General features: G+C 43.0%; 1 protein-coding gene across 4 annotated transcripts in view; it reads left to right on the top strand.

The window, feature by feature from the left end:
• CACNA2D3 (calcium voltage-gated channel auxiliary subunit alpha2delta 3) overlaps positions 1-22696 on the top strand; it is an 824202-nt gene that overhangs the window by 733176 nt on the left and 68330 nt on the right. For all 4 annotated transcript variants that reach the window (XR_011426865.1, XM_070237387.1, XM_070237386.1 and 1 more), the window contains 3 exons: positions 12111-12172; positions 13167-13211; positions 22459-22521. Coding sequence is in view for 3 of the 4 variants with exons in the window: in XM_070237387.1 (XP_070093488.1) it covers positions 12111-12172; positions 13167-13211; positions 22459-22521 (170 nt within the window). In the remaining variant the exon portion in view is untranslated. The remainder of the gene's footprint in view (positions 1-12110; positions 12173-13166; positions 13212-22458; positions 22522-22696) is intronic.

Raw genomic sequence — 22696 nt, 5'->3', positions numbered from 1 at the left:
TGTTTCAAACTGTTAGCCCTCAAAGAAAGCATGAGAAGCAACTGATTAACTGCCTAGTGCCTGGAATACAGTGCATTTGCTTTTTCATTCATTCGTTCCATTTTTATCAAAAGCCTACTGGGTGACAAGCAACCTTTGTGGAATGGATAAAGGTCTGAGTTGAGGGACATTGAGGCCAGGCAGCCTGGCTCACCACTGAGGCCTCTGTTTACAGAGAGTGGTCTTGGGGGTGGGCCCTGCTGAGAAGTTCCCTGCCAAATCAGAAAAGGAAGTGCCTGCCCCACCCCCTCAGCCCACCCTGGCCATGCACAGGGACCTGACTAGCGCAGCCTCTTCCGAAAGCCTGTTCAGGAACCCAGATGACAGGCTCAGGTGTTGCCAAGCACGTGTTTGGGAGCAATCACTTAATGACAGAAGATGGCTTTTCCATCCTCAACATCTGCCTGATTAAATTGTGGGACAAAACTGGTATCCTTCACTCCAAGGCTGATTCCCAAATATTCTAAGCTCCTGAGATTCCAAGAGGTTGGAGGAAAACAATGCTTGATTACTCCAAAATGCTGTCTGCCCCTCTCATTAATTCCTCCCCGTTCCCTTCTCCCTCTCTGCTCATAATCGCCTTGTGTGCAGCTACTCTGGGAGGATCTGCCTTGGGCCAGGTCTGCTATGGCCAGATACATCTGCCACCCAGGTGTTTGACTTTAGAGTGGGTATCTAGGTGGCCAGAGGGAACCAGGCCCAGTGGATGCTGAACTTGCCTCTCCAGGCTGCCTTGCTGATGAGCACACAGTCTTCCCTTGGCTGTTTCTGTTCTTGTTCTTTCCATGTCAAATGAAAGGGAGACACTGGATGGAAATTGGGAATGATCACCCATTTTTATTTGAACGTCCTTGTTAGGTCCTGGTCATTGTCTTGTAAAGACTAGGGAAGTTTCGCTTCTTCACTTGCATCGGCCGTGCAGGTGGTCCTGTAGTTCTCAGACTCTCCAGGCTCATTGCCAGCTTGGGATTGTGCATGTGACCTAAAGTGTTCTCTCCACCCTCCCTCTTCACCTGCTCACTACGTGCTCGTGAATTCCTACTCATCCTACAGGTCCTGACTCTTTATTGAGTACTTCCCTAACTCTACCTCCAGAGAAGGCAATGTGTTCCCAGAGTCATCTTAAGCTCATGGCCCAACCACATGAACAAATCAGTCATCAATATCTGGAAAAGACAGAACCAATTTGAATTCTCTGATACTTGGTGCAACTATTCTGGATTGTTTAAATAGAGAATAATGTGTGATTATCCTGAAGCTTCCAGTCTGCATTTCATCTGACAGAAAAATCACAGAGCGCGAGCTAGAACTCATAATTGTGTAAACCTCTTTGACTTCACTCTCTAAGATGAAAACAAGGGTAAAGATCACTTCCCAGGAGGGAGATTTTAGGCCTATAACTGACCTCTCTAATCCTCGGTCTTTTCACAGATAAAGTGTGGTTGGGAGGACTGCCTACCTTGCACAGTGTTGTGAGGTTTGGCTAGAAAGTATCTAAAGCTTCTAGCAGCTGCCTGGCACGTAGTATGGGGGTTAATAAATGGTATTAATTACTGTTATTATTGCTTTTACTACTACTATTATTATGTGGTATATGACTAAATTTATAAAGTAATTTTCACTGTGGATTATGTCTTATGTAATTTGGAGACATTTCTAGTGAGCAGGGAAACACGTCTCATGAAATAATTCATTTACAAGCAAAATCAAAACATTTTGAAATTTACCAGGCCAAAATGATGGAGCCTGGAGGTTGAAGGGTGGGCAGTACCTGGCAAATCTCAGAACTCCAGGCTTCCCCCAGTCAGGATGGGTTAGAAACAAGACCACACCTCTCGCTCCCAACTCTGCTACCCTTGCCTGGTGGAAGCCCGTCCTCTCTCACCTGGTTGGACAAACGCTCCTGACTACTCACCTGTGCCCCTCACACACACCATGCAGCCCATCACCTTCACCAGCAGGTGTTTCCAAAGCACATACCTGTTCACACCTCACATACCTGTTCATACCTCACATCCAGGTTCCCTGGATGGGAACCTTTCCTTGGCTCCCCTTTTCCCTCAGGACAGAGTCTAAGACACTTGGATGGCAAAGGTAGATCTCCGAAAAAAGAATACTGTCTGCGAAGAGCTGATGTCACCATCGGCACGGCATCCAACCATCCAGTCATTCATTCAATGTGTATGCGCAGAGCCTGCCTGGGCGGGGCACTTTTCTCAGTACAGAGAACGCAGGTGTAAAGGAACAGCCTCTGCCCTCAAGGAGCCTACCTCTAGTCAGGTGGGAATGAAACACAATGAATAATATGTAATGCAATTTAATGCCAAATATTGATAAATGCTTTGAAGAAAAATAGGAAAGACTGACTATTAACAAGAAGACCATCAGAATGTCCCATAGACCAAGCAGAGTCAGGTTTATTCCCTACTCCTTGAGGGAGAACATCTCCCTGACAGGGTCTTAGCAGTGTCCCAGAAAGGGGAGGTGGGGCAGGTGTGGACCGGGTTCTGGGGTCTGGGTGGGTCTCTCAGTGTGGGGCTCTGATTGGCATTGGACTACTTTAAGAATGGTGGACCTCTCAATCTTGATAAATCAATAGTTACTTGATAAGTGAGCAGTTTCCCTAGTTGTCCTAATAAGTCTGTTGTTCAGATAAATTGATTTTGATAAGTTTCTTAAGTAAATCATGAAGTATTTTTACTTGATTATAGACTTATCTTTCTGAGCAAGAATTTTCTGGAACAAATAGGAAAGTCATGAAAGTCACGTTGATGGAGGCGGCTTTGGTTCCCTGTGCTGACATTCGGCTATCTCAGCGCTCTCAGGGCTAAGCATGCAACAGAGGTCACCCCAGGTCATTACCTGGGGTGTGTCGTGTGACTCTCAGTATGGGCTTGCCAGATTTAGCAAATCAGAAATATTTTGTCTGGCAACCCTATTGGAGTGCGGTGAATTTTTCAGTGAATTGTCTATATATTAAATCTAGATTGTCAGCTTCTCCTACAGCATCAGAATAACTTGCAGCATCCAGAGCATGTTCCCACAAGGCATCAGCTAAGCTGAGCTGAGCTGCTCCCTTTGTACCAGCACAGGATGATCCCTCATTCCCCACAGTTCCCACTCAGCCCTGTGGGGACCTGAGTTTGGGAGCTCAGGAATGGACTCAGGCTCCCTCGGATGAGCTGGGTGTGTTTGGACAAGTCCCCTTCCTTCTCTGTGCCCTGGAACATGAGCTGGAGAGTCAGAGGAGCTGGACACATCCCTCCAGCTCTGTGAGCCACCCATGTGGATATGTGAGTGCTGCTGTGCATTAACTACAGTCACAAACATCCAGCTCAGAGGTGTTTGGCAAATATATGTGACCATTCTATTATGGGTTTTGAAATGTTTGGAAATCTGACCCCTGATTTTGTTATAATCTCTTTGGTAACTGTTATTAGGTGGTGACCTAATAAGAAATTATTAACTGGGGAGCTATAATTTGGAAGCTCATAATTTTCTTAATGGACATTGATTTGTGTAACCCTGATTAAAATACAATGAAGCCTGGGGCTTACATGTTTTATTCTGAAAGGTTGAAAGAATGGGAATTGACTCTAAAAATGTATTGGCTTGAAAACTTTATTGAAATAATATTATTTGAAGAGTTTTGTGAGCATAAAATGATCTGACAAAAACGATTCGATGCCAGCTCCAATGGCCTCAGAAAGCTGAGGGAATATAGGTTTCTTCAGATGAAGTCTGGAAAAATGCTTCCAGATTACCTCATGGGTGAAAAGAAAATTATTATTCCATTCCACAGCCCTGCTAATTCTTTTCAACGTTGATTCTGTCAAGTAATTAGAACCCAAATGGAGGAAACATTTGTAATTGTCATTTATTATACTTTACCTAAGGTGACTGCTCCCAAGAAGCTCTGACAGGACAAAAACAAAATGATTATGAAAGAAATGTGTAGGCAAATGGCTCAGGCCTTCCTACACACATTCCCAGAAGCCAGTCACAGACAGTGGGTGAGGATGGTTCCATGTTAAAATAGGCCTCCGCAGCTATGAGTCTTCAAAGAAAATCTTCTGCTATTGCATTGTCAATCGAGTGATAATGAGTCCTGTCTACCCTCCCTCTCTCTCACCATGGACATATATCATGTAGCTCTTTGTTACTCAAAAGCATGTTTAAGAAAGATTACTCCCCCCTGCTTACCACAGGGAATACTTCAGAAGTGAAATATGCAATCAGTTAGGGGGTTATATTTAAAATACCTCCTCCCCTTTTATCACTGTATTTCTTCACTCGGCATAGGCTAAAAAATGAGGTGTGTCTGCTGCTGGGAGAATGTTTTTTTCCCCTGATTTCTGAAATAATGCCATACCTTGGAGGTTAATGTTCAGGCTTTACCAAGATATAATAAATGAATATTGCTTTGATCTAAATATTTTTCAAAAAGTTGTTGCCAATCCTTCTCCCTCCACTATAATCTTTTAAGAAAGCCTTTGGATTTGCCAGTCTGACACCCAGGGGGACGTGAGTGCAGCTGCCTTTTCTCCCCCGTCATCTTTGCGAGGATACTCTGTTCTCAGTTTCGCCCAAATTAGTCCCAGGATTTCAGTTGTCTTTTTTGTCCAACATTCCATCATGCGATTCATTAAAATCTTCACATGAAATATTTAACAGATGAGTTATGTCATAATTCACATTATGGTTTTAAGTTGTTATTCATGTGGTAAGTCATTTATCCTGGACATTAGCAGACCCCTGGAATGGGCTCATATTTGATATGAGGAAGGTTGGAGTTCTTTTCCTTGACGCTCCAGAACAGTGGCCTTATTCCAAACCCCCCGTTAATCGTGAAATATTCCAAAAAAGTGACATTCAGATTCACTGTTAGTTCTACTTGCAAGTAACTATTTTGAAAACAAACAGAAGAAAACATTTAAACAAATGTGGCTAGGCTAACAGCTATTACAGTTGACCCTTAATTAAGGCAAGTCGGAATTCAAATGTGCCAGGCCTTGTTACTCTGACTGCTAGCACTCATTGCCATTGTGCAGAAAGGAATGAAAATTCAGGGATTCTGTCAAAGAGGGGGCTGAGGACAGGGTGGGAGATAATAACCCAGCTTGTAAAAATAGCCTCTATCTTGTTTGAGAAATATGACCAGTAAGGAGCTGATTTTCTGGATGAGATAATGTATGGCCAGCATATATTTGTAGAATTTGGGTTTTAAGAAAACTTGTTCCACTCCTATGTTCTGAAATACATGGGAAATCCCTAGCAGGTATTTTATTTATTAACTTATTCAGGTTTTATCTTCTCTAATGGATTGGACTCTATTAGAAGAAAATGCTCCTGTTTGTGGGCCAAGTCAGGGCAGCTCTGGGATCTGTTTGTCCGCCTGTCATTGGAGAGAAGTAACTGTCCACGTGCTGCGAGCAGTACCCAGTCTGTTGAGAAGCCCTGTGGCCAGGTAGCCTGGTTGATGAGCACGTGGAGCTGATGGTGCCAGTATCGGGGACAATAACCTTCTTGGATTCTGTACACTGAATCCAAGAGTTTCAGGGTGGAGCACACCTTTCATTAATCCTGAAGGGAAAAAAATTCGTTCCAAAAGCTTGCTTAGCTGAAAGAGAATCATCGCCTTCCATTTTCTGCTTCATTTTGCCAGGGCTCACGTAGTCTTTTTTCTCTTCTTCGGTGTCATAATTTTATAGGGTGTTTACCCACCTTTATTACACCCTAAAAGCATTGCTAGCAGTGGACAGTATGGATTTATCATGGATGAATTTTCTGTTCAATCTCAATATATTGGCATGAATGGTGTACTTTGCGGTGAAATCCAAGAATAAAGGCTAAAAAACTCTTGGTACAAATCATAACATGAATATTGACAATACTCTCAAGCCTTTAGGGTGTTCTAATATACGTTTGATTTTGTATCATTTACTCCCAACCCACAAAAGTTCTGTTCAGAAGCTTGAGCCAGTGTGGCTCTCTTTGTAGAGACAGAGAGGTGAAGTGAGGGACCCAAGGGCACGCAGCAGTCTTAGAAACAGTGTTCACTTGGTAGAAATTTTCCTGGTTATAATTCGTTGATGGCGGCAGGATGGTTTTTCTCTCTCCTGGATGCGCTCTCCGTTTGTATATGAATATACTGTATGGAAGTAGGGGCGTTTGTGTGAACTTGTGTGCCAGACATGGTGAGCACTATTTTACAAACCGGATTTGTGCTCCTAGGGGTATGTTGCAAGTTGAGGCCAACCCCATAGAAAATTATTTCTAAATGAATACAATATGAAAAAGTTATTTTATTTCTAATTTTACTTGTAACATTGTTCTTTGGTGAGTCTCAGATTACATTTGAATGCATGTCTATTAACCTGATATGAGATGCATGCATGATTTCATCTTGAATGTATTTGAATATAATAGCACTGGAAATGTAATTTGTATTCTCAAATTTTATAAGCAAAATAAATAAATCTTGGGGGTGGTAGCCACATTGAGCATATTGCATCGATTTCTTTGGGTTTCTCTCAAACTAATTACCGACTTCCCCTTGCAAATCCAGGTCTTCTCACACCAGCAGTTCTATCTGATCTAAATCCTCCATACCTAAGTCATCTTCATTTCTTCCACCTCATGGGAGTGGGTAGCATGGACAGGTCTTTGGAGAACTTTACGTTTGATTCTTAAGGAGTGCTAGTGTCCTGTGATCCTGTTACCACTGATCACTGTCCAACAGAGCCACCTGCAATGATGGAAATGTTCTAGATCTGCATGGTCCAATACAGTAGTCACCAGCCCCATTGAGCACTGAAAATGTGACTAGTGCAACAAAGGAAGTAAATTATTAATTTTTTAAATTTTAATTTAAGTGGCCACACTAGCCACATGTAGCTAGTGGCCACCAATTTGGACCGGAACATTTGAGGTCAGCTGTCTGTTCCAGTTCAAGTGCACTAATCACTGACATTCTGCAAATGAAATGGCTGTATGTTTTGGTGCTTGGACAATGCTCTTTGCTCATCTTCATCAGCTCTGAGCATCCTGAAGTGTGATCCTCTCTTCAGTGGTTTGCCTGCCCTCCCCACGCTCCACCTCTGGCTGTTGCATCCCTCATGTTGCATCCTTCAATACAACGACCATCCAGCACATACTGCGTTTCTGATGAACATGGGAGGAAAAGATGGAGGGAAAAAGTAGGCTAGAAGGAAGTTAGAAAGTTAGGGAAAGAGGAAGTCTGGAAGGAAGATACTTCGTGGAAGGTCAGTGGTCTGTATTGCTGAGCTAAGTCTGTACTCAGGCCCGCTTAGAGTATTGAGATGAGTTACAGAAACAGTAACCTGCGTAGTTCAAATCAAAAGAGATGTCAGTGCTTCAGCTGCCTGAGTATTTTGTGTGAAGAACTCTGGGCCTCTTGGGGATGGCAATCCTCATGACAATGATTTTGGTGTTTTGCTGGTTTCCAAAGACCATCCCAGTATCTTAGTGTCGCTGTCCTAGGAGGCTCACACAATATTGGCTCGTTGGAAAAGATCACAAGGGATACTTTTTTCTGCATCTATTCTGTTCTTGGGAGGTGAGTAAGGTGCCACCAGACGCTGTCATGGAAAGGGGACTCTGTCTCTATCCTTGTGGTGGAAGTTCCTACCAGGGAGCCGGGGAATGCTCGCCTTCAAATGGAAGGAAGGAGCACATGAACTCCCAGAGAAATATGTTGATGATTTTCTGGACTGTCTAAAGAATTTCAAACCCCAGGAATGGTGTTTTTATTTTCTGCATTCTCTTTGGGACTTAGGTTTCGCTAAAGTATCTTATGTCCTTGTTTTTCTTATTAAATGAGCAAGATTGACTTGAATCAGAATATACTGTTATGGCTTGAAATGTTGTTGAAAGAACCAAATGGACGGGCATGACAAATATCTCAGGTTCCATTTGGGATATAAGAGGGGTCAGGGGAGAGAGTGGGACTTGCTGAAGTAATAATGACTTTTTTCTGATAAAAGTTGAAGAAAGAAAAAAATACATGTGGAACAAAACAAAGGAAAATAGTGAAAGGGAGCTAGATTTCTGTTTGTAGAAGCTCATGTTTGTTTTTCTGAATAGAGTTGGCCATAGAATGCTCTTAAGCACTTTTGTTTGTTTGTGAGGGAGAATTTTTATTCTGGTTTTTTGGTATGGGACCCCCCCCCCCCCCCCACTTTAAATCACGTTCATGCTTAAGAGATAATTAGCCTAACGCACCAAGTGGCTGTGGCTGCCTAACCCATCTCACTCTCCTTGTCTCCCACTGGCTGGGCCATTTCCCTAGTACTTCCTCCTCAAGGCTTGCATGGTGGACTTTCTAAAATATAGATCTGAGGTCCTGCCCCTTCTCTACTTAAAACATCTTAAATGGCCCCTCAGACCCTACAGCAAATCTCAGCAAACTTGTTCTGTAAAGGGCCAAACAGTAAGTACCATAGGCTTTGTGAGCCATTCAGTCTCTGTTGCAATTCCTCAACACTGCCGCTGTGCCATGGACAGTGTGCAGGCAAATGAGTGTGGCTCTGTCCCAATAAAACTTTATTTACAAAAAGAGGCTGGATTTGGCCCTTGAGCCAACCCCTAGCCTACAGGATATTCTTCAGAATCGTTGGCCTGAGATTCAAGACCTTTTGCCATTTGACCTCAGCCTGCACAACCAAGTCCAGCTCCGGTTCTTTCAAGCCTCAGAAGACACCATGGTCTTTTAAAAGGCTCCATACTTTTACCTGTGCTGTTTCTGCACTTGGATTACCATCTTCTTCCATTCTTACTTTTCCTGTGAGTTAGATCTCCATGTCTTACCTTACACAAAGCTCTCACCAACTCCCCTAGGCCAAGCCCACCCCATCCTCTGTGCTCCGTGGTTCTTTGTTTATGCTTCTGACATCACACTTACCATGTGGTCACTCCCCACCTAGATGCTGACAGGGCATCTGGTCTCATTCCCCTTTGTACTTAGCTTGGAGCTCAGCACGGAGAAGACCACTGAACCAATGGTCATGAAGTTGACCCACCAATGGGCTTGTGACTCTCCTCATCAGAGAGAAGTATATTAACTTGTAGGTGAAAATACTACAAACCCAGATGTGCTGTGGGAAGCCAGGGGCCAGAATAGCTGGAGGGGGCATGAGGATCAGTCAACAAAAACACAGCCAGGGCAAAACCAAGCACACCCATTGCAGTCAGGACTGTCTGGGAAGCCCTTTGACATGGACCTCATGGCCCAGACAGGGAGTGAGTGAGGAGCGAGGGAAGTGGCGTCTAGTTTAGGGCATCAGGACCAGGGAGAGGATGCAGCCTGCTGGAGGGAGATCAGAGAGAAGCAGCCTGCATGATTAATGGGATGGAGGGACTGACTCATGAGGAAAGATTAAAGCACTCTGAGGAGCTGGGGTACAGACCAAAAGGGGCAGATGATAGCAGGCTGCAAGTATGTGAGATGGATAAACACCCAGGAGGGAGCAGCTAGCGTCATTAGGGAGGTGAAAACAGGGGCTCCATCAGAAAATGGGAGGGGTGCTTAGAAAGGGCACAGGTCACTGATGGGGGAACCCAGTAGATGATGGGTGGGGTCGGGGCAACTCTGGGCTGCTGGAGCTAGAAACACCGTGGAAAGGTCCCTGTGGTGTAACTCTTTCAGGGACTCCCCTGCTTTTATCCTACAGGGTCTTGAAACCTGCCGTGGCTGTTGACCTTGGCCCTAAGAGGTGGCCTCTGAATTACCCTCTGACTACCAGCCTGGGAAGAGCTGCGAGAGGATAGCCGCAGAGGGGGACACACAGAGGAAGAGGGAGAAACTCATTTTCTACCTTCTCTTAGATACCAGTGATTGGATGTCACAACAATTTTGAGGCCCTCTGCTCTGAAGTCAGTTTTCTGCCGCGCCTCCCTGTCTCTGGTAAAACCAAAGATACTCATTCCCAGCCCCTTCTTAAGCATAAGGCAGGCTCTCACCTCTGCTGCTCGTGGATCCGAGCAAAACCCAGCTCACACCTGGCTCACAGCATCCTCGGTTGGCTCATCCCCAGCAGGGATATGGCCCATCAGGCGTTGTGGAAGAGAAGATTTATTTGAAACTGTAGTAAACAGCTCTCGGGCTCCAAAATCAGCTTCCTTCAGGTATTCTCTGAAATTTTCTCCAGAGCTAGGAAGGGCAGCTCCTGTTTTAGACTGACAAAGTGATAGATCCTTGCTGGCCAATTTGCTAGGGACCATAGAGCAGCCGTGCTCAACCCTTGCTGCACATTAACCCGGGGCGCTTTTTAAACATACCCATACCTAGACACCACTTTCAGAAATTCTAATTTAAATGGTCTTGGTGCAGAAGGGGACAGCACCCAGGCATCAGTACTTTCTCTTGAAGTTCTTGGGTGGTTCTCTGTTGAGAACTGCCACTGAAAAACCCTTTATTTGGGTGTGATTATAATTCATGTTGCTGTTACTCCTCCATCTTTTTCTATAACTACTGACTATAATCATCTAAAAGGTTTTTTAAAAAGCAAGGATTTACCAATGGATTGTCTGTGTGTTCAGCACCAAATGTGTGCTTTGCAGGGATCCAGTGGGGAGCGAGAACAGGTCCCTGCCTTTGGGGAGTTTATGGTCCAGGGGGTGGAGGACACTGAGGGCTAAGCAGGATGGACACAGGCTGCTGGAATGGTGCATTTCAGAGACTTCCCATTCTGCATATTGCATATTGCTAAGCTATGTTTGGCTCTAATCTTATGCTAGAATCTGACCTTCTAAGTCCAAAGATAGAGGATGAGTCTCTCCAAATGTACGTACCTCCAGTCAACCTTGACTCTCAGGGCTTGCTTTAACAATTTCTTTAGGAAGTGGAAATGCATTTGAAAGTTATAAGGGTAATAGCTCAAGACCTTCATGAATCTCCAGGCTCCTGGAGCCAGCACAGCAATGATTACCCAAGTAGGGGGTCTAACATGTGGCATGCAAGATTTTAAGAGAATATGAGTGAACTTTTTTTTTGTAATTGTGTATTTCTTTTGATGGGTATTATTACTTAGGTTGAACTTACTTTAGGTATTTAAGTAAAGGAAAAAAGTGTGGAAAAATAAATAACAATACTCTTTGTATGCAGATAAGGCAAAAATTGGGGAGGTTGTGTGCAACAGACTGAAGTTTACAAAACTGCCCTGGGTGGGGAGTCCAGCATTTCCCGTACAAAGTCTCATTCTTTCTTTCCAGCTCCTCTCCAGTTTTCTCATCATCTGACAAGCTTTTTGCCCTGACTTGAGCACTTTTCTGAAGTGGTTTCAAGAGTCACATTGTCTTGGCTTCATCGAGAGAAATATTGTGAGCTCATTCATGTCTTAGATCTGAGGTTCCACCAAATTCTACTTCCCAAAGTTTCATCCTTTCTTAACCTCTTTCATGTCTGTATGTTTCTCTCACTGGAAATAAGATTGCCTCTTGCTTTAGGGAGTTTTTCACAGATAAGCAAAGAATTGTATAATTCCACCAGTTGTGGGGGAGAGGTCATTGAGATGTGGATACTGGGGGCCACTTACGCTAGGTCACATCATAGCAAAGTGACTCGCTTCCGAATACCTTCCTCATAACAAGTGCTTTTCAAATGTTATATCTCAAGAACACATGCCTAGTACACATTTTAGACATGTAAGTTCATACAGTAATAAGTGTAACAGGAACTCTGAAGAAACAGTGATCTTTTGAATATCTTTTTTTCATTCCTGTTTTCATCTTGTGTTGGGGAGGGTGACTTGAGGTGACCACAAGTATATGAATTTTAGAAATACTCGAGTGGCCTGTCTCCAAACAGCCTTCAGCACTGTGCTCAGCTTGTTCTTTATCAAGAGTTCTCCGAGTCCAGGTAATGTTGAGAATTCCTAACCTGAAAGATGAAATGTCTTAGTTGGATGCTTCACAGTAGATTTCGTTTTTAAGTGTTCTTATCTGATATGCTTACCTCAGCTTCTTGCCATAATGGGTAATTTTCAGTGATAATCTTAAATAATTGTGTAAAGGGATCCCTAATGCCTTGTTTTGTTTATAATTTGTCCCAGCTGTAGGCATTCAGATGAAACTTGAATTTTTCCAAAGGAAGTTCTGGACTGCCAGCAGACAGGTAAGTTATAATCAGCATATTGAAGCATTAGCAACACTGTTATTATACAGGTGTTCACATTTGGGTACCCGGAGTCTAAAAGTGCCAGATTTCCGATGAATGTTTGTAAAATGAACTGCTGGCTGCTCAGATTACCTTTCATTTCACTGCAAAATGAAGGGCTGTCAGCATGTTAGACACCACATGCAGGGACAGCGGGGAGTTTTCTCCTACAAAATGTTTTAATTGTGAAATCAAGGTAGTGACTTTCCAAAGGAGAAGTTTTTCTTTTAAATCTTGGGGACTTTTGTGAATTTTCATAGTGACTTTTTTCTAATCTTGTGGTGCCCTGTTGTTTATCTGTGAATCTCTTTATTGCACTTTTGAAGGCCTTTGCATAATTAAATTTGACTAAGCATGCATCTGCCTTCTTTGGCCAGAGGGCTTCTCTGCCTTGGAGAAACTGGGAGCATTCTTTTCTTGCACTATACTCTCTGTACTAAGTCGTCTCAGTGGTATTTATTCAGTAATTCGGCAGAAATGGCAACTGATAAGTTGCCTCCATCTGCCCAGTTCTCAATGTTACAATGTTATATCATTTCTTAAATGAAGATACTTTGGGAAACCATAAACTAAGGACACAGACAGGAGTGGGAATTTTTTTTTAATTTACTGGAGATTAATTTAAAATTAAATAATTACATAATTATATTTCTTGTTACTTAAAGATTTAATATCTTAAAAAGGTATCAGTATTGAACAACAACATAAATTAAAATGAAAAAGAGCCAGCCTCCCTCCAAAATTGTCCTTTACGTTGTTATTTGGAGTTGATATGATCCGAGAAAGAGCAGGCAAGACTCACCGTGGAGCATTCCTTTGGATGAAATTTGGTATTTGCATAACAGGCAAGGACTTTGATAGCTTGTCTCCCAGTGGCTAAGTGGCAGCCACAGTAGACGCTGGGATGGCCAAGTAACACGTTTCCCCTTGCTTTCCCCCTCCTCCCACACAGTGCGCCTCTCTGGATGGCAAATGCTCCATCAGCTGCGATGACGAGGTAAGATGGCCTCCTGGCCTTGTGTCTGGCCTGGCCAAGGGGAGGTGACAGAGAGTGCTTTCTCACCAAGGGAATGCCACTGTCCACAGAGCCAGGTCTGACAGATTGCTCTGGGCCAGTCTCCAGAAACCCAAGGACATTTGCTTTGTTTCTTTTTTCCCCCAATCAGACCATTTATAAGAGCTGGAGAAATGTGCTTTAAATGTCCCACGGACAGCACTATTGGAATTTTGGCATTTTATAAGAAGTAATACAAATTACTGCCGTTTCAAGCTCACGTTACAATTCTCAAAGCTTCTGCCCTATGCACGGTGTTATCTCTATCCTCATAACAACCCAAGGAAATAGGTAGGAATTATTGTCCTGTTTTGCAGATAAGAAAACTGAGGATTAGAGAAATGAAATGACTTGCTTAATTTCATGTAGTAAATGAACGGAAAAACTAGGAGTTGAAAACTCAGAATTTTTCATTTTAGCATTGTGTTTCCCTCCTACAACTCCTTTTCCCTCCCTTCCTTCCGCTCTCTTTCTCTCTGGGAGGAGGAATTTGAATCCCACATGTAACAATAGAAGAAAAAAATGTACCACTGCCATAAGTGTGTCCATTGGACTTGTGTTTCATAGCATTCAATCCCACACACCATGTTTTGGAGTGAGCAATTGTGTGGTGGCCTTTTCACCTGGGTTTAGGTAGCCAATCTCTCTCAGTGTTAGCTAAACATTAGTCAATACGTAAACTGGAACTTCCAATAATCATGTATTTATATTCCTTCTGTATACCACAAGGTTTAAAGAAATCCTAACCAAACATAATTTCAACACAGAAAATATAGATTAGAAGTAGATTTCAAAAAAGTAGGCAAATGAAAAACAAATAGAGAAATATAATAGGGAATACAGGATGAAGTTAAAACATACAATGCTCGGTCCCCAAAGGTCTGGCTACCAGTTTAAAAAAAATCATAACTATTTTATGAATTCCTATCCAAAGAATAAAGGCCGATCATTCAGCTTTTTAGCAGAAGCCCGACTTTTTCTGACCATTAGATCACAACAAATTTTCCTTTAGGAAAGAGCACCCTGTGATGTTTTATGATCAACGCCAATTCAGTAAGTTTGGGGATGCTGTTCCTAGCATAGTCAAGTGGCCTCAAAGCTCTCCTCTGTCTTTGGGACATTTATTGTCATTTTGGGGTGTTTGACTCAAGAACAACACAGCTCAATAATAATATTGATTAATCAGTGTCACGAGCCCCTGTGTTACATCCTTTACTTGCATGGTAGGTGTAATTACTAATCCCATTTACAGTAAGAGAACTGAATATAGTTCATTGGTTAGTTGGGTGACTGTATGGTGGTTGCCTGGTGGGATGGTGTTGGTTTGGATAGTTGGTTCGTTGGTTGGTTGGTTAGTTGGCTCATTGGGTAGGTGTCTGGTTGGTTGATAAGTTGGTTACTGGTTGGTTGGTTGAATGGTAAATGATAGTTGGTTAAACAATTTGATGAATAAAGCCAGAGGCAGTAACCTTCCTACAACCCACTCTGCCTCTGTGCACCCTCACATATACAAACAAATGGAAATGACAACTTGAATAGTCATCAAATCCACAATTAAAATTAGCTTTTTTAAAAAAAAAAAGTGGAAATGGATCCCCACTTAGAATTAGAAACATCCAATATATGTTTGCTGTTCAATGACTGATTTCACAGGTGGTATAGAATGATCATTAAAGGTACAGGCTATAGAGTTAGGATAGCTTCAAATTGTGACTCTGATAGTAATAAACTATGTGACCTTGGGCAAGTTTCTAAACCTCTGTCTGCCTTAATTTCCTCAACTATACAATGGGGATAAAATATCCGCCTGACAGAATAAAGGTGAGGAATGAATGAGACGATATGTGAAAAATGCATGGCACAAGCTCCTGGCAAATGGTAAGAACTCAGTAACTGTTAGTTATAAACCCAAAATATCTGCAGACTTTTTCTTCTCTTAGAGTAGTGGTTCACCTGAGTCTAAAACCTCAGACAGCAATCGCATATGCACTTTAACCAACTGACAACTTCTCTGGGCATACTAAGCACAAGCTATGATGCCTCCCTTGCTACTAATGATCTCCATTAGCAGCTATTGGGATAAACCCCCAATCAAATGTCATTTACAAGTTCTGATACTTTGAAAATTAGGCATTGAATTTGGTCTGATTTCTGAACTTGATCTGATGCTTGAATGTCCTGATTTTGTACTTTAAAACTGCCATCCATTTCCCATTTTGACTCTAAGTTTTGGCTTCAGGCAACCAATTGACATAGTTTTAAATGGAAAAGCCAGCCCTGCCTTCCCACTGAGGCCCCTTTCCAACCTTTCAGCAGACTCTTTCCATGTGTCATTCTCCTTTCATAACTTTTAATTAAGCCTTTGAGACCATGTCCCTCCTCTCCCCCAACTGCCCTGTAGTGATCAGGTCCCCATTAAAAACAGCTGTGGGGGCTCATTAAGTTCACATGCTTCTGGCTTCTCCTCTGCACTGAAGACCTGGCCCAACTTCCTCAGACTTATCAGACACGCTTTGCCGTGGATCCACTCCAGCTCCTCTGTCTCTCCCATCAGTGGACTCCCTGGGCTCTGGCTGGAGTGCCCTCTGCTGGTGGGTGGAGTCTGTATGGCCAGGTGTCTTCTCATCTTGCAGAGATACATCTTTGGTTGGCCCAGGCAGCGCCTGAGCCACGTGACTTGGAGGGCCTGGCTCTGAGCCTGACTGAAGACTTTTACAGAGCTCCATTTCACCCAGGGAGAGTGTTAACTTCAGAGTGCAGAGGCAACACCTCATACGCTCACTCATTCCTTCAAGACATGTTTACTGAGCACTTCTATGTCCCTGTTACCTCTGACCACTGGAGATTCAATGGGAAGCAGAGTCAGAACTGGCCCCTTCCCCTCCAGGAGCTAACTGGTTATCAGGGGAGGTAAACAAATGTGATTATCAATTGTGCGGAATGCTTCGAATTAAACTAATGAGAGGTGGTCAGGTGAGGGGTCTCTGAGGAGGTAACATTTAAATCAACTGAAGATAGAAAAGGAGATGACATTGAAGACAATGCCCAGAGCATGAGAATTACTTTACAGGCAGAGATCACCACATGCGTGCAACGTGCTGAGGTGGCAAAGAGTTACTGTGGTCTATGGAGACACAGTTGACTCAGATGGAAGGGAAGAAGGAAGGCCAGGCCCACCTCTGGTCTCAGACTGACCCATGGGAACCATTGTCTTCTCACTCCTCTCATTCTCTTCTCCACTCATCTTTCCAATGGCCACCATCTCCTAGTGAGGGCACCAGTATTTTGCAAAGGAAGTGGGAGATGAGAAGTTTCTCTCCTACTGGGGCATTTGGAGGAGGTGTGAGGGCAGTGAGTGGATGGAAAATTTCATCTTCAAATTCATCTGTCAACCTCTTTTGTTCCAAAGGAATTGAAATTAATAATCATGATTAGACTTTGTAAGTCCTTGGAGGCATTTCCCCTGGAATCTGAAAGACCTCCTTGAAGCATGATGGGCTGGGTGAAGGGCGAGATCCAACTTGCCAGGTGCCTCCACCTCCGGAACCACCCAGCCCAGCCTGGGGGGGATTGAGGGTCAGTGGAATAGCTCTTGAGGGCAAGGGCACAGGGGACCCCTACCAGGTACTTCTTTCCAAAGTGATTCCTTTGTAAAAATTTTTTCAAAAGACAGTATTTTGATATGATGGTTGATCTGTGATGGAAAGATCCATCAAGTGTGTGAAGTAAGGCTCAGTCTGTTCGACAGTTGAAATAGGAGGGATCAGACTGTGAGACCTGGAGACCTTACCCGTAGTAAGGAGTGGCCTCTTTGTATGCCTGTGATGCAGAGGCACAGGTCCCATTCTCAGGTGTAAGGACCTAGCTCCCCTCTTGCCCCTTCCTCTCTCGCTCTCTCATCAAAATGAAAATAACAGGCAGTACAATACTGGCTTCTAAGTGAGTTGTTTCAATTCCTTGCTCAGGGTGCACCAATCAAAACAAACAAAAGACATCCCTCAAAACAAAGGCAAAACAAAAAGCAACAAAGCTCAGCTAACCTGCCTGCACAACCTCTTGCTATGAACTATGGAATGAATTCCCTTTCTGAGAAACTCTGAATTTATAGCATTCGGATGCTTCCACAGATGACACATAGTAGGCGACGGGTAAACATTATTTGCTGAGTGGATGTCAGCGCAGGTTCTTCGAGGACCTTCTGTGCACAATGCACTTTATGCTGTACTCAGCACTTTACACTCACCCTCCCACTTAATCTTCTCAACAACCCTACTTAATAGTTGTTGCTATCTCCATCTTTCAGATAAGAAAACTGAGACTCAGAGTGTTAAAAGGCTTTGCTTAAGGTCACGCTGATAGCAATGTCAGGGTCTCTGATTCTCAAGCTAGTATCTTAGCCTCAAGGCTAACACCACCTTCCAGTTAACACAGCTTGGCGCACCATTTCTCACTCGCATCAGCTTTCCTTGCTGTCCGTGACTGCCCGTTTCCCATGGCCTGGTTTGAGGCCTTAACCTCATGTATCTACCTGATCTGCCTCTGTGACCCAGAATCAGACTTCTGTGAGCAATTTTGAGTCATCAAATAGTTAAAGAAAGATGTCCTTTTTTAAAAACCAACTTCTTACTTCCTCTCACTCCCTGTCTTTATCTCTGCCTTTTTCAAACAACCTCAACCCTAGATGTTTTGTCAAAGGTGGCTGTGGAGTAGGTATTTACAACTCTTGACAAAGCTTAGAGCTCCTGGGTTCTCCAAGCCCTTCTGCCTGTCCGTCCACCCTGGGGACAAGGGGATAGGCAGAGACCTTCTGAGATGTTTGGCTTAATTTGGGGCAAAAGTATCGTAGTGAGAAATAGCTGAGAAAATATCTCCTCTGTTTCCTTTTACTGGAGGGAGAGTATGGAGAAGGCAATCGAATATTATTTGTTGTTAAAAAGACGTAGAGAAAACAATTGGTCAGACTGGCATCTGGCTCATTCTGTCCTGACTATTCCATAACGCAGTACTCTGCTCATCTAACTGCAGTGGGCTTGCTCCACTCCACTGCACTTCCCAATAACCATTTAATCCAAGTGGTTGTTGTCGGCAGGTCTATTTAGGAAGTCATCATGGTGACTGAATTTACCTAACCTAATGGTATTGCCTGTAATGAAAACTAAATGGCACCTTTCAGATTCAGTGACCCAGGTCTACATCAATGACACAGCATCCTTGCTTTTGACCTGTGATTTTCTCAGTGATTTGTAAATCACAGTGTTGGCAGTATCCATTTCTCATTTAATAGAATGGCCAAGTCTTTTTATAATCAATGGAACCTTGAAATTCAAATTGACCCATCAACAGTACAGTGTGGCATCTTCTCTGCCACCAAGGTGCAGTCAGGGAATCCTAATTTAAGGGGGAAAAAAGTGAATTTAAAAAATGTTAAATGGAAGCACGGCCCAGAAAGTAAGTGCCAGTGGGTGCTCAGTATAGAGGAAACAAATTCACTTCCCCAGCCCTCACCAAGAGAGCATGTCCACTGAGCAAAATGAGGCACCTCTGGAGGAAGTGGAAGCTTAGGCACACAGTACTCCAAAGACTTGGCCAGTCCTCCTCCTGGTCCTCTTCCCATCACCAACTGGTGGGGTGGAGGATAATCTGACCAAATTGAGTGGGTCGTCAAATGTGTTTTTAGACTCTAGCCTATAATGGGCTTTTTTTTCTCTTCCATAGATTGTACCTCAGCAAATGATGGGGATGTACAGAAAATCCCCCTGAGCTGTTTCTCATTAAGTCTCTTGGTTTCAGATATTAGCTTAAGAATTGTGTGCTTGGAGAGTCAAGGAACTTACAATTGGGGTCAATACCACTTGACCAAACTGCCTCAAAACAGTAGTCATTTTTGTTGTGTTTGCTTGTTTTCAGCCATAGCAATAACATCTCGGGCACATGGTGCATTGACTGGTCTGGCTGATTTTTCTGTCATTTGTTGTGTTGCCGTTGGTAACACGCGGCAGATGAGATCTGTCCTTAGCTATACATATGTTGAAGGATTGCTTTTTTTCAAACAAGGAAAGGCTTCCGTGAGCAGGCAACACCCCAGGGCCTTAACTATGTTCTATTGTCTTTAGGAAGGCAGAGGGGGTTGACCAGAGGAAGCTTTGGAGTCACATAGCACTGGATTCATGTCCTGCTTGCTTCACTGTGTGACCTGGGGGAAGGTAACATCTCTGGGCCTCAGTTTTCTCTGTCCAAGAAGATAATCCCAACTTGACACGTGACAACTAAGGATTGCATGAGTTGATGTCCTCCTGTAGCTGCTGTTCTTTTTCTTTCTTTTTTTTTTTGAGGAAGATTAGCCCTGAGCTAACATCTGCTGCCAATCTTCCTCTTTTTGCTGAGGAAGACTGGCCCTGAGCTAAGATCCGTGCCCATCTTCCTCTACTTTATATGTGGCACACCTACCACAGCAAGTGGTGCCATGTCCGCACCCAGGATCCTAACCGGTGAACCCTGGGCCGCTGAAGTGGAACGTGCGCACTTAACCACTGCGCCACCAGGCCGGCCCCTTCTTCTTCTTAATGATTATTATTATTATTAATTGTTATTATTAGAGAGGATTGCATGTTTTATGAAAAACTTCCTTGTATGATAGTTTTTAACTGGTGTTCTCCCAAACTTGGCATCTTTCTATTTTTATGCCTTGGGTTTCCAAGTTCTGAGTTGAAACAGCCTTCTCCCCTACTCTAGAACTCTTCCCTCTGTTCCTTCCACTCTGGAAGAGAGTGGGAGCAAGGGTGGATACCTAAGAAGTGAGTCTCCTAATGGCCAGTCCCACCTGGATTCCACCCACTGCTGGCCATTATAGGGAGCACATTTTCAAGAAATGAGGGCAGGAAAAGAACCAAATATTTACAGCAAATAATGAAATGTTTCACTGAAGGTTTGTCTCTAAATAAAGTGGAAACTGTAAAAATATTTTTATTTAACAAATTTAGGTTATAATTGCAGTTGTAATTTAATTCTCCAAGCAAAGAAACAAATTTAGTGGGGTTTGGAAATAGGGAATAAAATGTTTCTGATAAAATTATAAAAATCACAACATAGAATCTTTCACTTTACATATGATTTTCTCAGAATGATCACAAGGGGAGTCAAATACAGTAGTTTAATCAGTTTTCCCAGGAGTATCTGTTAGTCCTTTGCTTTTGAAATCATTCTCCTCGAAAGCATCTTTCATGGTATCTGTGGTGATTTTTTCTTTCTTCGTGTGTTACCACTGACAGATCCTAATGTGCCAATGGCTTCCTGTGTGATTGGAGCAGATCTCCAACATCACTTTGATGGACTTTTTGAAATCCTGTCTCTTTCTCAAGATTTTCAGTTGACTTTGTAATCTGTTTGCCTCATACCTGCCTTGTATTGTCCAACGTCTACATCATTAGATGAACAGAGAGATATTAAGCAATATAGGTATAATAGCAAGAGTGCTAATTGGCCAGGCATGTTTGACTAGGAGCTAATTTTATAGTTAAGGATGGAAGTGAGTTATGATGATCTTTGATTCTCTCTGCAACTGTGAGGATATGGATAGTCAATATCCAAATATTGAGGCCACTTCTCTATGAACATGTATTTATTGATTGGAGGTTGACCTCCCTTTGCTTCAGTGTCTGTATGTGCAAAATGAGGATCATGACATTCATATAAAAATGGATATGGATTTGTCTAATACGACCCAATGTAGGCTGGGTTAAAACTCGTTGGAGTACTAGTGTGACCTAAAAATAACATTGCTGTCCAAAAGAACTTTCTACAGTGCTGGAAATGTCCAAAAGTATAATCACTAGCCACAGGTAGTGCAGAGCACTTGAAATGTGACTAGTGCAACCGAGGAGATGGATTTTCAATTTTATTTAATTTTAATTAACTTAAAAATTAAATTTAAATCTGCATGTAGCTGGTGCCTGCCATATTGGACAGCACAGCTCTATTAGATGGCTTCCGTAATGCTGTCTCCTAAAAACAGAGAAAGTTTGTCAAGACTCCTACCAGGGCCAATGTAGTGTCGATGCAGCCAAGAGCTTCTTCACATAGCAAGAGTGTGACCAGTGTGACCCAAATCATTCATCTGGCCCCTTTCGATAACTGAGAGAAACTGTGTTGCTCACCAAAGCAGCCAACTGTTTGATAAAAGGTGCTAGCAGGGCTTTTAATTTTCTGCTGATTCTCTACCACTGCCTCATAATAAAGGGTAAATCTTTGGGACCAACTCGCTGCTGTACTTTTGTGCCTGACTAAGACCAACTCCGCGGACAGGTAAACGTCCCAGAAAACACCAGCCCTGCGGTGGCCTGTGGCTAGAGGGAATTTAGCTCAGGGTAAAGATATGTTACAAATTAAATGTTGCAGTCGGTATGTGAAGCTGCAATAAATAGAAACTGAGTTACATCAAGGACAGAATTAAACCTTAAGTTTAAACTCCACAGCACTGTAATTAAAACTTAGCCTGTAGCAAATCATTCACTTGAGATTAAAGTAGTGTGGGGGAAGCAGAGGTTTGGGCTTACCTTGCTTTCTACAATTTATAAGTCTGAGCTACCAAAAGCTAACAGCCCTGCCCCCAAATCCAGCTCCCAATTAAAAACACAGTTTGAAAACCTTTAGGAGGCCTGAGGGGCCCCTTTAACAGAAGTCTGCCCCTTCCCCCCTGCCTAAGTCTATGAACAAATTAAAAAATATTACCTGGTCCCCTGATGGTCTTCTGAGCTGACACGGTGTTTTCATTAATACATCATTAGAGTAATGACATTGTGCTGGCGTTTTGCTTTCAAAACAGCCTGCTCTTCAGCCGCTATGAATGCAGGCTCGGGGGCCTCTGAACACTTTGTTCCTGGGAAAAATTATTCGGGTCTGTAACAACAAAAAAAAAGAAAGACAAACTGTAATTAATAATTTTTTAATGTATATTCTTTTTATCCTAATCTGGGATGTTCAAGGCCTGCTTGGTGGTTTGTTTTTGTTTATTAGTTTTGCAAAGTAAACACTGGGGTTAGCTTCACCATGGCCTTAACAACTAGAGCCAGCAAGCATTTCCAATTCCCCAAAAACAACCTAAAATAGGTTCCTCTCAGGTCGGAAGTACGTCATTTCACGTAAAAGCAGTCTGAGGATCCCAAGTTGAAACTGCGGTATTTTTATTTTCTAGACTGTGAACTGTTACCTCATAGACAATAATGGATTTATTCTGGTATCGGAAGACTACACACAGGTGAGTGAGAAATTTCTACCAAGTCTGAGTAAGGAGCTCAGACTGTGCTCGGGTCAGGGGGAGCAAATTATGGTGTGAAAGCTTTGAGACAATCATCTATATTTAAGAGGTAATAGCAGGAGATTATAAAACCTTATTTCCATCCCTCTAAGAATGTCACAGCCTACTTCTCAGC

The sequence above is a fragment of the Equus caballus genome, chromosome 16, assembly GCF_041296265.1.
Source record: "Equus caballus isolate H_3958 breed thoroughbred chromosome 16, TB-T2T, whole genome shotgun sequence".
Lineage (NCBI taxonomy): Eukaryota > Metazoa > Chordata > Mammalia > Perissodactyla > Equidae > Equus > Equus caballus.
Note: the sequence above shows the minus strand (reverse complement) of the source record. Positions and strands in the feature narration are given on the sequence as shown.